This window comes from Parasteatoda tepidariorum, chromosome 7 (genome assembly GCF_043381705.1).
Source record: "Parasteatoda tepidariorum isolate YZ-2023 chromosome 7, CAS_Ptep_4.0, whole genome shotgun sequence".
Taxonomy (NCBI): Eukaryota; Metazoa; Arthropoda; class Arachnida; order Araneae; family Theridiidae; genus Parasteatoda; species Parasteatoda tepidariorum.
The window spans coordinates 42865259-42892469 of record NC_092210.1 but is presented as its reverse complement, the minus strand read 5'-3'; the positions used below and the strand labels follow the sequence as shown (position 1 = coordinate 42892469).

The 27211-nt window shown below is 29.1% G+C and overlaps 1 protein-coding gene across 1 annotated transcript in view; it reads left to right on the top strand.

Moving 5' to 3' along the window:
• LOC107455881 (microtubule-associated protein futsch) overlaps nt 1-27211 on the top strand; it is an 83488-nt gene that overhangs the window by 28373 nt on the left and 27904 nt on the right. The window contains exon 2 of the mRNA XM_071183344.1: nt 19317-19412. Coding sequence (XP_071039445.1) covers nt 19317-19412 — 96 coding nt within the window. The remainder of the gene's footprint in view (nt 1-19316; nt 19413-27211) is intronic.

Genomic DNA, 27211 nt, shown 5'->3' with positions numbered 1-27211 from the left:
GCGTTTCTAAATCCCCAACTTGGCTCAATGTCAAGTACCCATAAAAATATAGTTATCCTGACCTACTAATCCGCAGTAGGTCAGTAAGAATGAAACTGCGCCATTTGAAAGAAAGTAGGACACGCCCCTGCAGCAATATGGGCCCTGTACTTCCATCCCTCCTATACAGAAACCTAGCAACCAAACTTTTGTTTTCCTTAACACTCAAATGCTTCGAATTCCTTTGGTTTATGCTTGCCAAAAAAAAGCAAAAAGAACTTGATATATTCCGATTGTTAGTACTTAATTTTATTCATCTTTAAATGCACAGATATTTTATTTTCAATGGAAAACTAATCAAGATATAACTTTGTTGCGACGGTTTGAAAGGTTTTGAAAAGAATAGATTGAATTAAAATCTCTTTTTACCAATGTATTTGAAAGACAGTTGCTTTGGGTTGTTAAGGGAACATCATTTTAATCTTTCAAACTAGTATTTTTAGTTTAATTTGTTTTAGTACAGATTAAAATTGCTATTATAATCTAATATCTGTAAAAAAATGTAAAACGCTAAGGAAACTTGTGTTTTAAAATTTTTCGTATTGGAAGAAGGATTTGATAAATTACAATATAAAATGTTGAAAGCCGTTATTATATCCCATAAAAAGTGTTCCGAATATAAATAATTTAGAAGGCTTAATATTCCAAACAGTACTAAAAATATTTAACAGTAATATCATACGACTTTTTGAAATTCAATATATCGGAAACTATTCGATTATTCATATTTTTTAAAGGTAATATATATACATAATTTCTAAAAATATTCTACAGAAAAGTAAAACAAAGACAGTGTGTCACTTATATCTGACGTCTTTTTTACCTGATATCTTACGAAGTTTTAATAAAATATAAAAGCTTGACACCAAGAGATAAGAACAAAAAATTGACTAACGTGCGACGCAACTAAAGATCGGTAATGCCTTTCCCATCAATTCTACTTTATAACATGTATGTACTACTTTAGTTGACTATTTATAATTTATAAGCAATTGTTAATAACCAAATTGTATTTTGTTTACAAAAAGAAAACGTTTAAACAAAAGATATATCTCCTCTTTTTATACATCAAATAACAAAATTAATTCTAAAAGTTAGAAAATAAAGGTGATTAGGAAGTTTTAATACAATGCATCATACATTTAGAGAATGTAAACTTCCCCATGAGCATTTAGTAATAAAGAACACAAGCTTCTATAAAATATCTCATAATGAATTATTGAAACGAGGTATGATTTAAAATTTTAAAGGTACAGAGAAATGAAAGAAAGGGGAGAAAGAAATTCATCATCTTGTTCAACCTTCTTCCTTTTTCCCTATTAGTAATACCGCTTTTTTTTTCCTCCTGACAAACGTGTTTGTCTTGTTGTTGCGGCTTTTTGCTGTCCCTTTGTGCTTCGACACTGAGGAAGGTTCCCTTTTATTGAACAGAAACTATAATATGTCCATTTCTGTGCCTTTATCTGTACTTTATTCTTGTAATTTTTCTTGTCTTTATACCCTGTTCATACCCTATCTTAATATAGCTTTTGTTTGTATTTCAAAACATGTTACCATGTAACCTCTTAATGAATGATTAAACTTATATTTATTCAAATCAGGCGAAACTAAAAAAAATAATAGAACTTTCGGATATTTTGAGAATAATGAAGTGTAACAAAAGTTATCAAAACATCAAGTGCTTGAAATAAAGTATGTCACGAAATTTGAAAGAATTGTTTTAGTTGATCACAGAATAATAAATACCAATATATGTGGGGCAGTTTAATTATATCTAATAATATTTTAGCGGCAATAATTGTCCAATTAAAACCCTCAATGTTTTATTATTCTACATTAATACAACATTACCCTTCAATTATTAGCAGCAAGATAAATTGTTTCGGTGAGTCATTGGCCTCATTCGCTTCATTTATCACCCGATGACTTTTTTTTTGTTCAGTATACGTAAAAACACGGGACCAATTATTTATGCCAGTCCAAATGTAGTGACGTACAGTCAAATTGTTCTTTTGACACCAATTATGTCATGATTTTGACTGCAAAGAATATTTCTCACTCCTTTGGCATGTAATTTCTTATTATTGGTGAAAAAAACTCTTTTTAATTTTTACTATTATTCTCTTTCTTTCTGACTGAAACTTTTGTGCTCAAGTTGTCTCAATACTAAGCTTTAACAAATGTGTTTAAATAAGTTGTTAGTAAGCATTGTTGACAGTAACTCATCGAAACAAAAAAATATTTATTTTATATTATTTATTAAGGGGAATATTTATTTTAAGTTATTTTTTAATTTTAGTTTGATATTATTAATAATATAATATTATTTTTTTATAAATATTTTAAAACGTATATGTGCGAGGAGTTCAGTTGTCTTCTGGATTGGGGTCAAAATTAAAAGGCTACGGAGTTGAACATTAGTAGTTGTACATCCAAGTAATTAGGTCGGCTGTTCAACGACGGTTATAAAATTATAAAATGTGTATGTGAGAGCCATGGTGACTCAGAGAATAGAGGGTTCGCCTCTTAATGAGATGAACCGGGTTGGAATCCTAGCGTTGACTGGTCGATACGAATTATGCAACCGGCTGGCACCGAGTACAGTGATGACGTAAAATACCCTCTGTGGTAAACGGATAGTTGGTTAGAGTCCCCTTGCTGTCAGGCTAACCGTGGAAGGTTTTTGTGGATTCCTCTCCATGTAACGCAAATGCGGTTTAATTCCATCAAAAAATCCACCACGAAAGAAAATTTATCCCAATACTTGATCCAGGAGTTCCCTTGTCTTCTAGATTGGGTTCAAAATTACAAGGCTATAGAGTTGAACATTATTAGTCATAAACCCTAATTTGGGTCGGCTTTTCAACGGCGGTTATACAATATAAAATAATGTGGTTTTTCTTATTAAAATTTTTTAGTGGCGCTCAAAAAATATAATAATTCATATAATGATTATTTATATAATTCAATAGCCGGCCAGGTGGCCGAGCGGTTAGCGTGCCTGACTGCGAAGCCATAGGCTGCGGGTTCGAATCCCGCTCTGGGCATGGATGTTTCTCTCTCTCTCTCTCTCTCTTTGTGCTGTCCCTGTTGTGTGTGTGTATCATGTGTGAATGTGGCCCACCTTATAAACGGGTTGGTGGCAGTGTGGCGTGGGCAATGTTGCTCGCCTCCGTGACTTTGGTTCACAGGTGCCCACTGGGTAACGCGAAATGAGCAACAATTCTGGCATAGTATAGGCAAAGATTCAAAAATCAGTGCCTGCCATTGGAAAAAAATATATATATAATTCAATAATTCAAAAAATCATAATCCATATCCAAAGATATTAAGCCTATGCGGTATTCTGTCCTCTAGGTATTTCATCTACGAATTAGCTTTCTTATCGACATTTTTATGAGTACTGTAATAATTATTACAATCATTACCTAATACTTTGATAATATTTTTATATTCCCTATGGAAAGCTAAAAAAATTAAAAAAAGGAAATGAAAAGACACTGAACGGAAATTTTCGTAGATTTTACTGTTTATTATTCTAAACCACAAATATACCACGGGAAAAAGAATATTGTTTATTGTTCAAATTCTCACAGCCGGCACCTTATTTTGAATAAAAACTACAGTTGTTACGTGATTTCCCACAACAAATCAATAACTTTCACAGCTTAGAGGAAAAAGAAACTTAAAGCCTCTAGAATGCATAATTCAAGTTTAACTTAGTTTCTTTATTCTTTTCTCGTGAGAAAAGGTTTTGCTATGAAGAGCTGATTTTTAGTGAAAAATACTAATCAAAAAACAAAATACTTGCAATCTTATTTCACAAAAAAATGCATTAACACTCAGTTTCATTGAATTAAAATAAAAACCAAATGGGTTGTTTTGCGAGTCACATAATGCCAAACGAAATCTAAACTTCTAAACGAAGCACCGATGTAAGAGGCGATTTATAAAATTTGTCCACTGTCTTAGAGAATATAAGAAGTAAACATGTAAATCGATTAAATATCACTGTCAATAATAACTGAGATTAAAATCAAACAACTCACTATGATTATAGAAACTATAGACATTCTGTGTCGCTTACCTATCTTTACATGAAATCACGACAATTAGAAAAAAAAATTTAAAAAAAACTACGCAACATTATCATTTTCGTATAGGTGTAATTTGCATTTAGTACACATATACTCTGTACTCAACATCTTATGAAATATAAACGCACTACCTATATTACCTTAATATATATATAAAAAAACTACCCTCACTTTCTCCCTAAACTAACTACGCTCTGATAAAAGTATAGCCGAAACTACAAAAATATGGTAAAATTTACCGTGTTTCTGGCTCTATGGAAATACCAAAAAGCTCAGTAATCTTTACCGAAACATTTTGGTATTGATTTTAGTTAAACTTTACCATAAAATATAATGCTACAAAAAGTGATAAAATTCAGTAAATGTGGCAAAATTTGATAGTTTTATAATATATTTGAACATTTATATACAAAAACCATTTTTTTGGTAAAATTTACTTTTTATTTTTTGTTTGTTGCTAAATTTGTAGTAATAAGGACTATAATTTTAAAAGAATTTCAAGTCACTTGTTACCGTATAACAAAATAATTACTAAATGAATTGTTTAAATACAGTGTATTTTAGCTTTGTTAACCAAAATAATGGGTTTTTTTTATCAGAAATATCCTTAACATAGAGTGGGATAATTTTACCAGATTTTTTTTTCTCTGTGCGAATATGAATGTATGAAAATTAAAACAACATATGTAATAGTAAAAGTTATATGGTTAATATATGTAATATATGTTATATAGTTAATGTATAACATAAAATATATGCTNTTCAAAAAAATGAATTTTTTTATGTCAAAAACAAAAAATTTTATATTTTAATGCTGATTTTCTTAAAGTTTGAGAAAAATCACTTCAAGAAAGCGTATTTAAATATTTTTGTTGTTGGATGGCAATACGTTAAAAAATAACTTGCAAAGTCGTGTGCTCAAAAAAGCGAAATTTTCAAAAATTCGTATAGTCAAAAATATGCAATTTAAACAAAAACGCAAAAGTACGTGTCGATTTATTTTCAATAAAGAACAATAAAAAAAATAAATTATATCATTTTTGTATCATAGATGTAAATTTTGTATGGATTGCCCCATATGTAATATATGTTATATAGTTAATGTATAACATAAAATATATGCTATATAGTTAATATGTGTAAGACTACATTTACTTATTTGTTTCACTACATTGCAAAACAAGTTGTATAATTAGAGAATTTAAAAATGGTTTCAGCAATTTCTTAAAACCAAGTATTTCTTATAATACATCGACTTCCAAATTTTTAAAAATTTAGTCCTTTGTCCCTTACTGCATATGCTTCACTAAAGTTGTATTTTAGCTTGCTCTAAGGAGTTTACTTACATGAAAACTACATGTAAATTATGTCATATAATTCATTACTATGTATACGTTTTATTGAATTCCTCCTTTTAAAATTGTGCTCTAAAGTACGCTAACGAGCTTAAAACTTATCAGGAAACATGAGGTGTTTAAGGGAAATTGCGTCTAATAATTCATTTTAATAGGGAAAGTTTTCTCTGACAACAATATAGTAAATTATACGATGGTTTAGTAAAATAAGTTATAGTAAAGTGCTTCAATAATTTAAAAATTTACAAAATAATATTTCTTTATTTACATATTTTAATTATTTATTTATTTCAAATTATTTTTCTTTCCATCTCTTATAAAATTTTCGCGCTTTAAAGTAATAGGGATGAAATTAAAATTTATTTTCAGTCTACCCTTACATCAGAGTTGAATAAAACTTAATTGAATACAGATATCAAATACTCTGCGATGATGATTACTAGCAATCGATTTACAATTGTGATTTAGATTATATGTAATCATAATCACTTGCTAACGTAAATTATTCTGAAATTTATTTGCATTGTAATGTAAGTTATAATTAAGATTAAAATTGCGATCTTAAATTACGATTACATATATTCACAGATATGCGATTACATATATTCACGGTCATATGTATGATTAGATATATTCACAGTCATATGTATGATTGCATATATTCACAGTCATATGTATGATTACATATATTCAAAGTCATATGTATGATTACATATATTCACAGTCATATGTATGATTGCATATATTCACAGTTATCATTAGTTATGATTATTTGTAGTAACGATTGAAAGTAGTAATCAAAAACGTTTTTAATCAAAAACGTTTAACATAACCCCGTTCATATATGCCAGTAAACAACAAAAAAGATTAGATGCTACCATTTTAAAACAACGTCGTCCTGATTCTTTATTGAAAGATAAAAGAAATGGATGTTAAAGTTGACTCCGTCCGTTTCCTTCTACAGAAGTATCGATCAGCGTGAACTATTACATTGTTAAAGGGCAGACGACAACTAGTCGATACATTTTCGATCAGAGAGCTACATAAATTAATGACACTCCGAAAACTGTAACCGCTGATCTACTTCAAAACAGGAGATGATGATCTCATTTTCGCATGATTTCCACTTTGCTGCTTTCAGAATACATTTTCATTTGTCTGTTTGTTGCGGTAATGGTTTTTGACGTTTACTTGTCTAGTAATTAAATTGAATGAAGATAACATTTTTATTCAAGAATTATTAGCAACAACTCGGTGGCGTTATTCTTCCAAATACATATTTATTCTTTATATTAATTTAAACAAAGTAAATAGGAATAAACTCGATTCTTGACTTTCGAATTTTTTTTACCGGGGTTAAACCTTAAATATAACACGAGAAGACAATTGTTGTGCTTTGTAGAATAACAAAAAAAGCGATTGAGGAGTTGATATTAAAAAGAGATTAATTCGTTTTAAAATTTCGCTTTTGCCCTGAAACAAATTTTTGATTAGTTTCCAGTAGACTGCGCCATTTAGTTCCGGAATTCCTTCGAAGGTGGAGCTGTTAGCAACTTTCAATCTTTACAGCATTCCTTTCTTCCTTCTGTGAAATTTTATTTATGTCACTTAATTTCTTTTCATGTCCTCACCTAGATTATTTATCGTTCCTTGATTTAAAATGGCATGCAGTTTTGAATGAAATAATGCACATAAATTATTTTTTTACATCATTCTTATAATTTTTAGTCATACATACATCTGGTTTATTTACTTTTAAGAATGATTCGAATATCTTCTTTTGTTTCAATTTCAGAAAAAAGTGGACGTGGATGTATTTATCAATTTTTATTTTAATTAGGGATTTACCATAATTAAAAGAAAAAGAGTCTTCCTCTTTTTCTACCAGCACTACAGCCAATTACCAGCCATGGCTGTCTCCAGCAGCTTTACCCATTTTGATCTATCAGACGCCACCACTCGCCATCTATTAACTCCAACACCGCTCTGATACTTTCACTCATTTTTGTAATCATCTTGCACGTAGTCTACCTCGTTTTCTTTTTCCTTCTGGTTTGCGGAAAGTTATTTTTTACTGGTTTACCATTGTTATATTTATAAATATTACCAAGTCATTTCATCTTTGAATTTTAATTAACTTCACTACATTTGGTTCTCTGAATTTGTAGTATAACTCGTTATTCTCTTTTACTGTACAAAAAATTTTTTCTAAAGATCTTTTGTTTGTAAATAAGTAATAGATTTTCTTCTAATTTATTCCTTGCCTAACATCCATTTCCTTATAAAATTATTGGTCTCAATAAGGTCTTATATGGTTGTAGTACTGCCATATAAGTCTATTAAGTTTTACTAAGGTCTTATATAGTTGCAGCATTTCCATATAAGACTATTGATCTTACCGCACTTGATTTGAACTGTCAATTTCATCCAAGATAGCATCTATTAGTCATATTCATGCCATTTTTAGTTTCTTGTTTAATGACATTATTGTTTTATATGAAATGAAATAAAATTGGTTTAATACTTTTTTTTTGTATGAGAGTATAACAATAAGTTAGGCAAACTTCATGGTAGTAGAATTCGTTTACTTCCAGTTGTTTGTGAAAACAACAACCCTGATATTAATGTTCGAAATATTGAAATTAAATACAAAAATAAGCACTAATAATAATTATATAAAACCTAATGTACAACATTTCTAAAAAGTAAAAATGATTTTTAGAAACCAATTAAATATTATCAATGTTATAAATCTTTTTTTAAAAAGTTTCTCCAGTAGAAGTAGTAATAGTAATCTGACTAACCGTTTCGCAACTTTATGCTTCATAAATGCGCCTGTAGCTCTCATGGATTAAGAGAGATGAAATTGGAGAGTGAGCTCTTTTTCTACATTTTTTGCAGCATTACAAGCTATCAGGCTGCAAAGATAACTCAAAAATATTTCGGTAATTGCAATGAACTGAAGAAAGTTATTTAGTACATCACTAGCTGGTAAACACGTCACAAACAACACATTAACTTAGTTTCCCATTTATTGATTATTTTTTAAATGTAATTCAAAGCAAGTAAAGTAATAAAAATTAATAAATATGTATTTATAAATTATATTATAAAATGTTTTCCTTAAGAAATAAATCTTTTTTAAGAAATGCTCCCCTTGTTTAATTCGCATAATTTAATAAAGTTAGTTAATAATGATTTTATAAAAAAAAGTATAGATTAATATAGAACTTATTCTCAACGAAAATAAGGTGTCTGGCTTAAAAAGCAATTTAATCCACTTTATCGAAAATTAACTTTTATGTTCCTTTACTTCTTCTAGCTAGCGATTCTGTAAAATTTTTCTTTGTTTGCTCTTTTTGAACATGAAATGAGTGGGATTCTTTCGTATTTTTAATACTACTTCAAAAACAAAATTAACATCGGTACTGAAAAGAAATTAAATTATAAACTAATAATTTAATTATTTAAAAACTATAAAATCAATCAGAAAATCACATTTAAAACGATCGATTTCTTGCAGTTTTTACTGAATTTTTGTCCAAATTACTTGTTTGCAAAAATTATTTGGTGCTCAGGGAAAAAAATAAATAAATAAACTGTTTACTTTGAACAATAGACATATTTCTAATTAACACAACTTTCTACACTTGAGAATATTCGTATTGAAAAGAAAAATTAAACACACTAATTAAAAGCTTAATTGTATCGAATCAAATTAACAAATAAATAGAAAATACAACAAAAAAAATTATTTAAAGACTTTTGACCTATAACTTTGAACTCAAATTAAGAAGAAAAAAAATCAAAGTTTCCAATTCTTAAATCAAAATCTTTTCACTAACTAGTTTTTAAAATGAGTTCAACTAATGATGCTTAATGCCGGATTTTGCTCATTATATTAAAGTTCATTCGTAAAAGTCGGTAGAAAAAGTTTTGAAAAAAAAAATTCTCACTCAATTAACTTAATGAAATGAGAAAAAAAACTAGTTTCTGTAAATTGTTGCTTTTTCTCGTCAAAAAAGTCAACAAAACTAGCTATCTTAATTAATGTAACAGTTGTTGAGTAATAAACGCATTTAAGAACTCTTGACTGTGATGTCACATAAACATTTTTAAAGTTTCTTTTTGCCCCATTTACATTAATTTTAATAAACATCGAGTTTATATTTTAAATTTAAAAAGCGAACTCCTTACAATTTAATGACTCTCTCATATTTTTATTTACTTCTGTTTAACAGGGTTTTTTTTATTTGATTCTATTAAGTAATAAATTCTAAATTATACAGGGAAAAGAAAAATTTATGTAAACAATTTAACGAAAAGCATTTAAATACAACAATAATCAATGCAACGTATCCGTATTTATTCCTCTATTAGTTTTAATAAAATTAAAAGTGCATGGTAAGCATATAAATATAAATTATATTCATCAGATGAATAAATTTAAAAACATGGAAAAAAACAAAAGTTAAATTGCTTAAATCGTAATTTATTATAAATAAAGAAAAATGTATTTTGTCCTCATAAACACTAAATATCTTTGAAGAAAAAGCATCAAAGCATTTTGAAGAATTAAATAAAACAAATAACGAAAAACGATTCTTGAATTCAAATAAAAATAATAAATCATCATCAAGCAAATAGTTATGTTTATTATCACAGCAGAATGTTGAATACATTTGAGTGAAAAGTGTTTTCCAGCGTTTAAAAAAAAAAAATCGTGCTTTTTATCATGCTTTTGCATCTAAGTGAAAATTCTTCAATCCTTCATTATGGATAAATGGTAAAAGCAATCGATTTCTAAAGTCTAACTCTGTTACTTTTGAAAAGATTATTGGATTTTGTTAGAATGTAGTTCATTTTATTCCTTTCCAAATCTGTAAATAAACATTTATGTATGTAATTCTTCCAAACTGAGAATAATAAATATATTTATCTAAAAAAGAATATCTGCCTCGAGAAAATGCCTATGTCTGTGCTTTCCCTCCTTAAATTTAGACAAATATTACGAGTCTACATTAAGTATGTACATAATCATTAAACAGTTAATCATATCTCTAACGATTTAAAATAAAGTTACAAAAAATGTTTTAAAAAAAATTATTTCTATCAGTATTTATATGTATTCCAATATCATGTACATATTATCCCTCTCTCTGTTAGATCTAAACTAAAAGCTATATCCATTAAACAAGTAAAAGTTCTACAAGTGAAGCGATAATAACATATTATCCTTTCAACTAAAGTGTTTAAACAAGGCGAGGAAATAGATCATAATTGGTTTCTCCTTTTGTTTTTAACTAGCCTAGTTTTGCTTAACTATCTAACCATGGAAGATGGAACATGCATGGCAAAGTGGTTAAACAAAAACTGATGGATTGCAGTTAAACCCTTATGTGTAATCTCTTTTGCTTTACAAATTACTAGCAGTGTTTGATCTTAAAAACTTAATTAGAACTTAACCAAGTGTGCATAACGTTTTTGACGTTTACGTTAAAAGATATATTATATGGTGATAATAAAGTGATATATATATATATATTCTAGTTCGATTGCAAATTTACAATTTGTTTTAGTTGTAAGCATTCTTGTTGAAATATTTACATCATTTTAAAGTTATAAATTCAATTATCTAATAAAATACTTTCCATAATTTTAAAAGGTGAACCGTTGCAGAAAAATATCTTATCTTTCTTCGGAAGCTTACATTTCTCGGATATTTTAAGCAAATAGATACCTTTTTGTATCAGGTAAACAAAGTGAATGCATCTTGAGACAAACTGAATTACTATAAAATTTTAATTGAAATTACTGTATTTAAACTAAAATTATTAAGATTAAACAGAGTTTTTCATATTTAAACTGTTGTTATTAGCTTTCATTTTATTCTTAAATAAACAATCAGAATATTGATGCTTTGATACGGAGCCCTTACTATTGGTGGGCGAGCTCCATTTATAAAAATGTAAAGTTAATCTCACTTTCATGTTTACGCATGTTTATCTTAAATTTATATTTTAAAACGTGTATACAGCTCCAGCTCATTTCTGCAGCAGAACAAAAAGCACCTCAAAGCAGATAAAAACAATGTTTTTAAAGCTCTGTAATACAAAATGAACAAAGATAGCATTATATCAAAATTGAATTAGGCCTTCATATAAACTTTTAATTGAGATAGTGAAAAAATCTATAGAAAATTAATATAAGTAATAAGCCCATATGCTCAGTGGTTAAGACCACTGATCTGAGATTCTAAACGACTGGGGTTCATTCCTCTGCGGCAGCTTGAAACCCACCCCTGATCGATACGTATCAGTTTGTCTGGTACGTATACGTATCAGTTATCTTAATGCTCAGCATACTAACACGATCATGAGGTCCCACAACTTGCTGTTGCTTTATAGGTAATGAAATAATAAAATTATATTATTGTTCAGCTTAAAAGTGGCAACCTGTCAAAAGTGTAAATAAGTACAAAACAAAAATAGTACCTTATAAAAACCTTTGTGAAGTACTTTGTACAACTAAATAAGATTCTTTTCACAACATTTAAATATTTACTTTATTTTCTACAAATATAAAGATAACAGTCGGCAAAGAATTCTGTTAGGTTAAAAAACATTTCGCTAAAAAAGAACGAATTCTAAAATAAAAATAAATAAAAATGCTGTTGCCAGCCATAGAATTTTTTTTTAAAGTTAACTTAGAAATGACAAACCAAACGATGTTAACAAAATGACGTAGAAAGCGCAACTAGATCAAAATTATACAAGCGCAACAAGATCAAAATTATGATACCTGAGCACTTGACGTAACACTTTGCATCATTTAAACTGTAAGTCCCATTGACTCGTATTTAATCACATTCAACTCCGCTTAAAAATAAAACATATAAAATAATACCTCATATTTGCAATATACTATATTGTCTAATACGCAAATAAATACAAGAACTCAGTTTCATTTGTATACGTAAAACCATTCTATCTTCTAAACTTCCTATCGTCTCGAATTCAGTCTCAATTCAGCATAAAGAAAACAACATTCAAAGTAACACGTCATTTGTCTAGATAGCAATCTTTCTTTCGATCCTACCTTTTACCTCTAACTATGAGGAGGGTACTTCATAGTGTGCAGTAAGTAAGAACTTTTTTTCTGACTTCCAGCTTTTGACAATTTTTTTTAATCTTTTTTTCTGAATTATTATATTCTTGGACATCAATTCTCGACAATTTAAATCTTTTATTATATTTGTCTTAACATTTTACTGAAATAAACAAGTTTGATAAATATAAATGTAATTTGTTAAAATGAAAATTTTATCATAACTCTCTAATTTAAAAGCAGAAAATTCCTTAAAAAAGTATTTTATTTACAAAAAAATTACGAAACTTTTGCATACATTATTAGTTTTTAATAATAAAAAAAAATGGTTTTATTCAATGCTTCATAAAATCCTTAAAATATATTTACTAAAACAAAGTATTTCAAGACACGCAATTCTAATGCTAATACAATTAAATAATAGTTTTTCAAACAAACATTATTACATTTGATATGTATTTTCTGTCATAAATGCTTAGGTGAAATATTAGCTATTCAGTGCTTATCAATTTAAGCAGAATATCTAGTATAGTCATCATTTCATTCCTCCATCTTAAACTAGTTACATTTATCGAAAAGTAATTTAATCGGATTAATGAGTATTCTTGAAAGTACTCACGACTTCTATTAGAATTTTTATTCTCGAAGCAGTCTATTCCGGATTTAAAAAAGAAACATGGTTGCGTTTCTAATCCATTTAGTAAACGGTAAGTCACGTTACAAAATGTCTTTTTTGAAATGTTTGGAGTAAGTTTAAATCACTCGAGTTTGTATTTTCGCAATTGAATTATTTATTTAATAAAAGTTAAAGTTAACTGCATTTCTGAGAATAGTACTTTTAAGTAATCTTGCCTTCTTTTTTCTTAAGTGATTGAAAGAAATTTTTGAGAGAAATAACGTCTTTTAATAATATAAATTAAATGGGGGGCTTAAAATCAATATATCAATTTCAATAATGAGATTATTCACTTATCATTCATACGCTTTTACTTTTTATAATCACTTATTTACCCTCATAATCTTATAACAGATAATGTTTAGGTTGACTTTTAGATTATTTCAAGCATGATTTTTTTACACGATAACACAAGAATAATTACTTATCTAAATAAGTAATACTTACGTAACTATTACTTAGTTAAATACAAAATCGAAAAATTTAAGAATTTTTCTTCCATTTGAATTTGTATGGATACAAAATATAAAATAAATTATCTGATAAAATGATGTCAAGTCAAAAGATGATTGTTTTAATTATAATGTTTAGGTTAATTTTCAGATTATTTCAAGTATGATTTTTAACGCAATAACACGAGAATAATTACTTATCTAAATAGTAATACTTACGTAACTATTACTTAAATAAAAATTCTTAAAAATTTAAGAATTTTTCTTCCATTTGAATTTGTATGGATACAAAATATAAAATAAATTATCTGATAAAATGATGTCAAGTCAAAAGATGATTGTTTTAATTATAATGTTAAGGTTATTTCAAATATGATTTTTTACGCAATAACAAGAGAATAATTATTTATCTAAATAGTAATGCTTACGTAACTATTACATAGACAAAAATTCTTAAAAATTTAAGAATTTTCTTTCATTCGAATTTTTATTGAATTAAAATATAAAATAAATTATCTGAGAAAATGATGTCATGTCAAAAGATGATTGTTTTAATTATAATGTTTAGGTTAATTTTTAGATTATTTCAAGTATGATTTTTTACGCAATAACACGAGAATAATTACTTAACTAAATAGTAATACTTACTTAACTATTACTTAGTTAGATAAAAATTCCAAAACATTTTACTTTTTTTCCCATCCGAATTTGTATCGAAACAAAAAATAAAATATTCGAAAAAATGATATCAAGTTTTAATATATCCGTTTTGTTTAAACTTTGAATCAGTAGCCATTTATACATTTGACCACGAGGATCGAGTCCCGGTGGTGATAACAAGGTTCATTTTTACTTCCGACTTATACAGAGCATAAATAATAGAATAGGTTGACCAATGTGATAAACAGTATATAGATTAAATTGGCTCTTAAATAATATAGTAGATGGTGACAGGTGTTTTAGTTTCCTAAAATGTAATAAAAATGCGAATAAGTTTCACTAAAATATTTCATCATGAAAAGTTAATGTCCTGATGAATGATTGAAAAGTTTTCTTGCTTTTGATTTTGATTGAAAATTATTAAAGAGTTAACTGTTTAAGTTAAGGATTTAACGGATTTTGTGAAAAGAATTGACTGATTATTAAAATAAAATAAAAAGGACGAACAGAAAAAATTATGAAATAAAATCTAATAAAACAAATAATTTTCCCAATAAGGTTAATTTTTAAATAGTAACGCATTTTTCTTAAATTGTAACTTAAGAAATCAAAATACTTAATTCAATTGTTTCGTTTTTCTTTGCTAAAAATAACATACCATAGCAAAAATAACAATCAATAAAAGAATTTAAACATGGGCAATTTATAATTTTATGTTTATTTTATTTTGCGTTTATTTTAAATTTAACAATGCTTCATTGCAAAAAAAATCAGCATTTTTTTTAACATAGGATTAAAATGTACTCTAAAACTTACGCCTATATGTTACTTAACTCTAACAAATTGGAAAAAAAAATTATTTATTTCTTTTTAAATCAAATAAAATTTGTTTTATCTATAATATTTTGTTAAAATAATCAAAAATTAATCATAATATGTTTAGAAATTTTATTATAAACTTTTATTTCTGTTGTGTTTTACGTTACAAAACCACGTCGCTACTTGCTCAAGATCACTTAGCAATCCTAACTGAATCATTTTAATTCATATGAAAGTTTCAACTGCAGCGTAGCATTTTTCATAACAATTTGTTACATTTTTTATTAGAACATTTGGAAATCCTATGATAAACAAAGAAAAAATCTTAAAGCCCTAAATCTCAAGTAATTTCATAAACACAATGATAAGATTACGCAATTTCGGTATCTCGCATCTTTTTAGTTCTTCATAGTCTCAATAGTTTTTATGATTTATTTATTTGATCCGAAATTTTACGACTCCTTGTTTTATTTACTTTTTACTAATAAAAATGAAATAAAAATAGAATAAAATCAATGAATCAATATTTTCTTGTAGAATTTCTTTAAACAATTTTCCAGTTTACTTCTTGAAGCAAATGAAAATTTATTTATTCATAAGTAATTGAAAAGTATGATTAAAGCATTATTAAGTCATACTTATACTTTTCAAACATTTTCTATCAGCTTTTCAAACTAATTGAAAATTGATTGATTGCTTACATGCAAATTGAGTGCTAACATTAGCATAATATTATTTGATATTAACGTAATGTTACCCTGATTTCAATGCTTAAAGTTACTCACTACTGCTAATAAGTATTTGGTTAATCAGTATTCAAATTAGAGTATAATTTACATAAACTATTATATGACACTAATCGATGTCAAATACGATAATAAACTGCTGTTTGTAGAAAATGCAACACCATGAAAGAATCATCAGAATCAAATGAAATTTAATGCAGAAACGACTTGTACTGATACAAATAAACGATGAAATTTTCAAAACAAAAGAAACAAATTAAGCGTCCGAAATCAGTATTTGGTGCAGCCACCACGCGCTGCAATAAGTGCTGCTATACGACGTGGCATGGAGTCAAACAGATGTTGAATATCTGCTTGAGGAAGAGAATTCCATATCGCTTGTATGCGCAACCAAAGTTCGTCTTTGGAAACTGCAGGACGCGGATCACGAGTGAGACGCCGACCAACCATATCCCACACGTGCTCAATAGGCGACATATCCGGCGAATAAGCAGGCCAAGGAAGAAGTTGCATGCGTTGTGCTGAACAGAAGTCTCTAACAGTCCGCGCAACATGTGGGCGTGCATTATCCTGCTGAAAGATAGCTCCAGGGATGCCTTGAAGGAAAGGAACGACTTCGGGCTGTAGCACTTCACGGACGTATCTGTTGCTATTGAGATTACCCTCAATTCGTATCAAATTGGATCGTCCATGATACGAAATCGCACCCCAGACCATAACTCCGGGTGTTCGACCACTATGTCGTTCAATAATACACTCAGGAAGGCAGCGTTGACCGGCATAACGTCTAACACGAACACGGCCATCATGGGTCCACAAATTGAAGCGTGATTCATCTGAAAAGACAACTTGGTGCCAATCAGCTCGCCAGTCTCTGTGCTCAAGAGCCCACTGCCGACGCAGCCGTCGATGATCCGCCGTGAGGGGAATCCTGTATAATGGCACCCTTGCACGCAATCCACGGCGCAGCAGACGACGACGAATTGACGAAGCCGACAATTGTACACCTGTAGCAGTAGACCAATGTGCTGCCAGCTGCCTGGAGGAAGCTGTGCGATCATTCACCGCCATGCGGAGCAGGTGTCGATCATCGCGCTCTGACGTCACCTTCTGTCGTCCAGTGCCTGTTTTTCGAGTTGTTCGGTGCTCGTCGGTCCACTGCTTCCAAACTCGCATCACTGTGGAACTGTTCCGCTGCATACGAGCTGCTATTGCGCGATAGGAAAATCCTCCTTCTCGAAGGCCGATTATCCTCCCTCGTTCAAACTCCGTAAGTTGCTTGAATTTCTTATTCTTCCGTCGTGGAGGCATACTCAGGTCTCACTAAACGTTTGCCACTAACAAATAATCATAGACTATTTTCAACGTCCCGCTACAGCACTTTATTTATACGCTTTCAGCATCAATTCAGAGGGCGCTGCGCGCGCCACGCACGCGCGATGGCTCGGAAACTTTATTAATTTGCATAATATCCTATAATTGACATTTGCTGCGAATTTCATTTGATTCTGATGATTCCTTCATGGTGTTGCATTTTCTACAAACAGCAGTTTATCAAATACCAAAACGTTTTATTTCCTTCTTGAATCTTTTCAAATAATATAATATCCCTCTATAAAAACAAAGTGCAGGCTTGTTATTGTCACAAAATAGTAGTTTCCATTGGATACTGTTAGAAGTACAGTACTGTACTGTAAGGAATTCCGGATAAAATTACGGTAACGAACTTTTTACCGTAATTTGGTCCATACCGTAAATCTAATTTTTACTGGAACATGTTGTACCGGAAGATTAATAATCTGATGTACTGTAATTTTTACAGTAATAATTACCATAAAGTCACCGAATCACACTAATTAAATATATATCACAGTAAAAATTATGTATAATATTTCATAGTAAAAATAAATTTAAAATTAAAATGGATTTTACGGATTGCGGACACACCGTAATTTTTTACAGAGTGCTAGATTTGAGTACCACGTAAGAATATTATTTCGTGTTATTTAATGGAAAAAAACGACCAACGACTTAACGTAAATTTATTTTTAAATTTTTTGATACTTTATTTTATTAAATATGAATAATTCGTTAATAAATAACTGCTTTAACTCTATTACTAATTAAAACTTTCTGTTTAAATGTATTAATTAGTTTAATTTAGACAAATCGCAAAAAATTTTAAAACCTTCTGAGAAAACAAATAAAAGTGTAAAGGTCAGAAGGAAAATAAAGTGATCATTTCAAGTAATAATGAAATTAAATTAGTTTTTGAGACTTTAACTGTTATCAACTAATTTAGCTTACAAAGGTATATTAATGTCAATATTTAACGAACAAAAAATAGCCCTCTTTATTCATTCAAACTATTGTTTTGTATATAGCATCTAATTTTCCTACATTCTTTACATTAATGATATGCAACAACTACGATTACAAGAACTATGAAAGTCCTGGAAACAAAAAAATGTTAATTTTTCTGCATCAACCTTAGAAAAGTTATAGATATGGTTTATATATTTCTGAAATGTTTCTGATATGGCTCAGATAACATCTCAAAAATATTTTATAAAAAAAATAGCATCATTGAAACATTTAATCGTTAACTGAAAATGCTAATTTTTTTTCATGCAGCAGTAATAATTTACCAATTTATTTGTTGCATCATTATAGCTTACCCTGAAGAAATTTTTAAACGCTTTTCAGTTTCACCTGAAAAAATAAATCACTAACTAATTTTAATTTTACCCTTTTTCTGAAATGGGCTTCTAGAATGATTTGTCCGTTCATATAATCACTCAAATCTTAACTTAAAACCTATTTTTGGGCCGGGATAGCTTGGGATGGACCTATGTCCAAGAGGTCATGAGTTCAATCTCACCGGCGAAGATTCCCTGTGTAGTAAATGGTGACTGGTGAACGTTAAATCTGTCGAGTCACAAAGTCTTCTATGCTCGCATAACAAATAACACCTCTGGGAGTACTACATTGTAGATTGATCGTTCTTAGTTTCAGGTCAAAATAATGATTTGTGGAAGAATGAATAGATGTATGAATGGGTCCGCCCTATAAACGGACTACGACGTGTGTATCTGAAGTCGTATTCTTGGTCGTAAATGGCACCGAAAAACAAGAAACGCACCCTCTGCGCTAAATTCGCTTGACCAATCAGGCTTGCGGCAGGCAAGTGACATTAGAAACAACAACAACTAAACCTATTTGTAGATTCCAATGACTGTATGGTTGAGTAATGACTGTATGATTGAGCGGATTACAAAAAACCCGTAATATCAGTGATAAAAAATTGAAATGCTTTGTTCTAAATTAATGATCATCAGTTTAAATTAAAATTTCCTCTTTTTCAGGGCTTCTCTCATGGGACGTTAAACACACCAGATGTGATTTAGAAGGAATTGACGTTGTTTGCTCGCAGATTCAGTCCTCAAAAGAACCAGAAAGTGGTAAGTATCATGCGATAAAAAAATGTGCAGAATGTAAAAATCTCAGAAATGAGGTTTAGTTAAAAACATTCGAAAAGAGAACAAAATCATGCTCTTAAATAACAGAAAGAAAATTGACAATATTTATAAATAAACTTTTTCTGTCTAAAAACTTTTTTTTGTTTTATTCCTCAAATGAAACAAAAAGGTTTTCAGAAAAAAATTACAATTTTTGTAAAACTTTGAACCAAAGGCAAAAGACATTTAATGAAATATTATAAGAACACAAATAAAGGAATTTTAAAATTAAGACAAACTGTCAAAAATCTTCCAAAATTATGAGAGGCGAAAGATAGTATTACAATTACATTTACTGAACTATTTAAAGAATACAAATAAAGCAATTTTAAAATTACGGTAAACTGTCAAAGAACTATCAAAATTATGTGATGCAAAAGATACTATTGCAATTCTATTTACTGAAATCTTTGCTTAAAACAAATAAAGGAATTAATTCATAAACCAACACTTAACACATTGCAAAAAAAAAGAAGAAAAAAAGCTTCTTTTGAGTTGAATAAAAAAAAAGAACATGATATGAGTGATCACTGATAGATTTGCACATTTGTGTTAACTGCACATTATGCACATTTATCGGAACTGCACATTTATGCTAATTATTTTTTAAAAAGTTAAGCATAGTTTATAGAGAAATTCTGTTCATTCGTCTAATTATGGTATATTTACCGAACTAAGAATCTGTTTTAATGTTTCGAAAAATGAAATTAAAACATTTTAATTAATTGTTGTGAACAATTATTTTATAGTTATAAAATTAGGTGCAAAAAAACTTTCATTAATTACTGAAAAAATGCATTCATACGGAACAAAAAAATACATACATACATTCACAGAAAAAAATACAGCAACGGGAAAAATTACGGTATAATATTTTAGGATAAAAATGGACTTGACAGTAAGACAGTAAAATAGATTTGTACCTAAAGTGCCGATACTATATACCGTAATTTGATCTGAAATTTTATTCAGTAAAGGATCAGTTCAGTAAACTGTATTTCATGTCTAAGCGAATCACAAAAATTTCCACGTAATTTACGTGATATATAAGGATGTTATAATTATATAGTAGCATTTGAGATCAGATTAATATATTTTTGAATGTAACTCCCTTTCACGAGTGTAGCTTGTATTTGAATCGAAATATTTTCAAAAACATTCTGAAGAGAATTTTTAAGGAGGGATAAGATTCAGATAAAAGCAAAATATCGGCGATTTTTGAGACAATATAACTGGTTTGCTTCAGACAGAGGCCTGAATTCTGTGTATTTCCTAATTAGCTGAATAAGAATATTATTGACGATTTTACAAATATATCTAAAATTTGAATTTTAAAGCGGTTTCAAAGGTAAAGAAAAATATCAACGGTCTGAGAACCATTCTTGAGAATCCAAAGACACGACATCACAATTTTTAAATCGTCCGCAGAGGGGACATCTCCCCCGTTTTGTTATTATGATACTTTTAAATGGAACAGTTTAACGAGGACAGATATCGTCCTCCTCCCCTTTTCCCTTCATAGACTGCGCAAAGCGGTCACCTATCCACTCACTAACCGGGTGGCAATGTTTGAATTCAGTAATTTACGAGGAACAGTTTTTTATTATCAGTCCACTATTGGATCATAATTGTCTAAACATTTAGAACAACTTATCTATGCAGAAATTGACAATTTAAAGTAAATTGTATTATTTTAAAAATATTTGCCTTCCAAATATTACTGAATTTCGTCCTTTATTAGATCAATTAGATTGACTTATTATGCTTCAGGAAGTGGAAAATATATCTAAAGTTTAAATTTTTTTTCAAGTGGCTTCAAAAGCAAAGAAAGTATCAACTGCGTCAAAAGATTATAATGACACGCTGTTTTGACTGCTTAATTTAAAATACCATACATAGAACTTAAGTAGTAGTACTTTATTTATGTCGCAATGGAAATTCGGACTTTGGCGATGGTCTGAAACACATCCTTGAGAATCCAAGGTAGGCCATCGCAATTTTGATCCTCTGCAGTTCGACGACTTGCACTCGAAGTAGAGTACTACAGTTAAACAGTTTAAAGAGGACCGATACTGCGCACCCTCAGTACCTTTACAGACCAACCAAAGAGATAACTTGACCACTCACTGTTTGCTGCCAGTGATGCTTGACTTCAGTAAGTTACTGGGAATTGTTTCTTACTGTCAGTCTACTATTAAACCATGATTGTTTAAAAATTTAAAACATAGCTGCGCAGAAAGTAATTGCTTTTACTTATTAAACTTGAACAATTTAAAATTTTAAAATAAATTATTTTGTTTAAAAAATTGTTTCCTTTCTCTATATTACTGAATTTGACACTTTTCTACACCAACAATACAAGCTTATTATTATGCCGTGTCATAATAATTTCTGTAATATGAATAATTGCTTAAGAATTTAGATTTGGAAGAAAACTTTTGTTTTAACTTTGAGTAATAGCGTGTTATATGCAATATCTATGTTTGAAAAGAATTACATCACACATTGCAATTTACTATTTAACCCAACTTAGAACAGGAAAATGGGGTACTCAGTCAAAAATTCCAGATCAAAATTATAGTATAAAATGCAGCACTTTAATTCAAGAAACTAGTCATTTTGTTTTAAAAACTCTTTAAAACTTTTTTAAAGCACATACTTATAAAAATCACGAAAAAGAATTTCTTTAATTGCTTTTTAATAATATTACAAAAATATTGTACTCAATTCAAAAGAAACTTAAAAAATTTTTTGAAAAACTCATCTATTGTTTGTATTGTTATCAAAGTTTTCTAGATGAAAAAAGAATAAAACGTTTCAATGAAAAATGATTTTTAATAAATACTAGAACTTTAGAAACTATAAAATAACTCCAAGTAAGACATTAAAGTTTCTGTTCCCTTAAAGTTCTTGAAGCAAAACTTCTTTGGATAAAAAAGAAGAAAAAAGATCATGATATATTTCTACTTTCAAAACTGTATATAGTCTTCAGCACGATATATTGTGTGTTGAATTCTCAGTAGTCTTTTTTTCTTCTTCTTCGGTGTGTTTGTCTTGTTTTTCTTAGGTCATAGATTTCAACTCACGCATCACCTAATTTATCTTATCGCTCGAGCATAATGGTTAAAAATACGTTCTGAAATAGTGAAGTATTTTCAACAATTCGAATTCATATGTAACTAGTATTCTCAAACAATATATGCACAGTGCGCAATATAAAAAATGGACCACCCAGAATAACTTTTGATCTAATTTGATCTTCACGTTCTATTACTCAATCTTGAGGATTGAAGGGCAATGGCTCAAGGATTTCACTCATGCTAATTAATTAATGCAGACGATATTTTAAGCTATGAAATAAGACACACAAACGTACTTTTTGGAATAAACATGTCATTTTCGAATTTTTGAACCTCAAAATATAGCCACAATTTGGAAAACTTGGTCCCAATAGTTTCCTCAGGAGAGGGGTCCGAAATCTGCACCCCTTAATGCTAATTTTACTTTTTGCGACTTTCGCCATATCTCGAGAACTATTCAAGAGAATTGAAAAAATTTTGCACAAAATTTTAAAATTTGGTTATATGAATATTAATCCATGCAAAACCTAAACTTCAATAAATATTTATTATTTTTCACTATTTTGTTTATGAAAAGTAGTAAAAGTTTGAATCGTGAGATTTACGATGTCTCACATCATTTTAAAGCATGTAATTTTCAGAAATTTGGACAAACTCCATCATATAGTTTCTGGGAAATCGAATTGTGAAGACACGATTTTTTCAAAATTTTCGATTGCTCAGATTGATTGATTAAAATGTTACAATCAACTGATTTGGCCTATTTTACCGATTTCGCTCAAATTTCGCATTTTGACATGTAAAGTTACATTCTCTGAAATGGTGTAGAAAATGTAAATCTTACACTTCAAAATATTTTCGAATATTAATAAATAAAATAATAAATAAAATAATAAAAAATAATATTAAATGATAAATATTTATTAAAAGCTATTTTTTCATGGAATTTACATTGGCAGGGTGCGTAGCCAAATTATTCAGCAGAGCACTTTTCAAGCACTCAAAAGATATTTTTAAGAACTTTAAAAAAATATCATAATTGGACAGGGTGGGAAAGTTGTTGACAATTGACAGTTTTATCTTGTTTTAACCATCATAACAAAAAAAAACTTTTGGCATTGTTAAAAATCACGAAGTTTTGAATCATATAAAACGAATGGCGTTTTCATACGCTACAGACTGGAAATACGCCGAAATAGATAGGAGTTGAATTAATAATGAAAACGTTGAACAGAACAATGTGAACTGCGTCTTTTTTGCATAATTTTCAGCAAAAATTAACATGGTAAAGGAAAAATCTCATTTTGAAAAGAGGAAAATTAAGCACTTTTTAAAAACACCCAATGAAAAAAAAAGCACATTTAAAGGGCTTTTAAAAGACGAAAATCGAAAATAAGCACTTTTAAGCACTTTTTAAAAACGCTACGCACCCTGATTGGATAAACGAATTTTAAACATGTGAGCAAAAATCCTTCAATTCGCTTAAAAAGTTTTAGAAATATTAATGGATGCGCAAAAAATAAAATTAACATTAAGGGGTCCAAACTTAGGTCCACTCTCCTGATCAAACTATTAGAACCATATTTCCCAGGTTGCGGCTACCTCCTATATTTTGGGAATCCGAAATCCGAACCAGTTGAAAAAAGGTATATTTATTCAGAGAAAGTACATTTTGTGTCTTATTTCAAAACTTAAAATATCGTCTGCACTAGATAATTAGCATATTTGAGGTCACCCCTTTAAACCATTTTGATTGTGTCCTAAAACGTTATAAATATTCGATCATTGGATCAAATGTTATTCCCGATCGTTCGTTTTTTATTTTGAGCACTGTACATAGGCGAAAAGATTTTGCCATTTCAACGCGGATTGAGAACTTAAACGTACCTGATTATTGAAAGAAGTAATACAGACGGTATTCGAGATAATCACTCAATATATAAATACAGCAATGATTAAGCAAGCTTATCATTCGCAAAGAGTAAATTTGAAAAATATTTATTTCGCGCCAAAATAAAGAATAATTTAAAACTGAAATATATATGAATGTGCCAAAAAAACTCTTACATCTTGTTAAATTTCTAAGATTTAAATATACATTTATCTATAAATTGAAAAAAAGTGCTTAAATTGAAATACCCTTTAAAATTTATATATATATATATATATATATATATATATGTTATAAGTCTTTAAACTTTGCCACCTAGACTAGTGTTCGGTTTTTTGCTCAAAAGTTCTTGCCATCAGAAAGACTTTGAATTACGCCATCCGTTCTGAAATAACTGAGGCCTATATTCTGACAGGCGGCAAAAGTTCAACTCAATGCTTACAAAACTGGCCGAAAATTCTAAAAAAAGGTCGGACAAAAAATATTTTTCAAAATTTTCATACTCTCACATAAAAGCTAAGTTTGCCTCCAATGGATCCCTCCCCACGTTAAGATCCTCAGCAATGAGAAGGTGGACTTGCTTGCGGAAAAGGGAAGTGTTCTTCCTTCTATGACTTCTCTTAGGCTCTTGGCATCCGAATTTTTTTTTCCTCATCCACGGGGCTAAAGCAAATACTGCGTGCAGAGTCCCTCCCGCACACGGTTTTATTTTATTTTATAACCGTCGTTGAAAAGCCGACCTAAATTTGAGTTTACGACTACCAATGTTCAATTCCGTAGCCTTGTAATGCTTACACACGATTGGTAAGTTAGAAATCGTCCGGGTTTGTCCCTAAAATTCGAAGGCACAAGGTCTGCACAAACTACATCGGTCAGGTTACGAAACGGTCACTCAAATGTTTAAAATTTGTCAACAGGGAAAAGGCCTATTCACATTGCCCTTGTTCCTGTCCTGCTTCTCCTGCTCATATTCTTAATTATATTACCTCCTCTGTGAGGCTGCTGTAGAGTAGGGAGGAGAATGGACTAGTAGAGCTGTTAGAACGACATGGTCTCATGGACATGATCTGGACCAGGGGGACATAAAACAAGTCTTTAAACTTAATGAAACTCACTTAATGGAAGAAGTCTTTAAACTTAATGTTCACAGAGAGTACGATTTAGTTTATATAAACAAGAAAAACTTATGCATTTGTCTAGCATGTATACAACTCTTAAAAAAATGTATACAAGTTGAAAAGATTCCGTAGTGTTGTAATGCTATGGTTAATATGTATACATATTAACCTATCCCACATAGAACACTTCCGAGAGTTACCCATAAATGAAGATCTTATCAGTAAGAACTGAACATATCTCTTTAAGATTATATTAAAATATTTTCAATGAGTAGTAGAATCTAACAAAAAAGTATCTATGAGTAGAGAAATCTAACAAAAAATGTACGAGACATTGCATTTTAATTAATTTGCATTATTGTATGTATAATTCTCATTCAAAAATATGAAGTACAATTTAGTGTTTCGAAATAGGACATTAAAAATATTTACTTCAATAAATACACAACAATAAACTAATAAAATTTCCCCTGTGGTTACTTTTTCCTTTTCCGGATGAAAGAATAAAATAATCAAAATGTCGATGAAAATGATGGGAATATGACATGAGGTGCAAAAGTCGCTTGCCCAAAGGCAGAAGTATAAATGACTTTTAAAAACTTGATATGAAACTTTTCAGAATGAATTTTTGAAAGTAATATCGAATTTTAACTTTTGATACCTTTAAGGCTTGTATTTTGCGATAAAGTTATTTAAAAAATATAACTATAAATCTAGGAAGTAAACTATAATTATTTTAAAACACTTAAATACCATAATCAATTTATTTAAAGATTGTAAAGGCATTAAAGCACCCAACTTAGGACGTGCCAAAAATCTGAATTAAACATTGAATTTTTAATAAGAGAAGGAAAATAAATAATTAATAAGAAATCATTTATGCTATCCAAGACGTCATGACATCGTACACAATTTTCTGGCATTTCATGGTTAAAGCATAAATATAAAATATAAAAAGTTCAAGGACATGCCAAAAATCTGAATTTAACATTGAATTTTCAATAAGATAAAGAAAATAAATAATTATTAATAAGTAATAATTTATGCTATTCAAGACGTCATGACATCGTACACGATTTTCTGCCATTCATGGTTAAAGCATAAATATAAAAGGTAAAAAATTCATTAAGTGTTTTTGTTATTTTCGATAATTTGAATTGACGAATATTAATTGATATCTACCAATTAATATTTAAAGTTTTTACAAATTAATCATTTTTTAAATTAATTAACAAACAATAAAAAATCTAATTATTTATATAATTATTTGGGGACCCATTCCTTGGATTAATAAGTTCATGTTTTTTCATTGAAGGAGAGCAAATAATAAATAAAAACTTGATATGAAACTTTTCAGAATGAATTTTTGAAAGTAATATCGAATTCTAACTTCCGATACCTTTAAGGCTTGTATTTTGCGATAAAGTTATTTAAAAAATATAACTATAAATCTAGGAATCTATAATTATTTTAAAACACTTAAATACCATAATCAATTTATTTAAAGATTGTACAATAATTTCATATGATTTTCCATTTTAGTCAGTGTACTATTCAATTGATTTTTCCATACCATTATTACTTGGATTTTGATACAATCATTCTTTGTTAATATTTTTAGAATAAACAAATAATGAAATATTAGAATAGTTA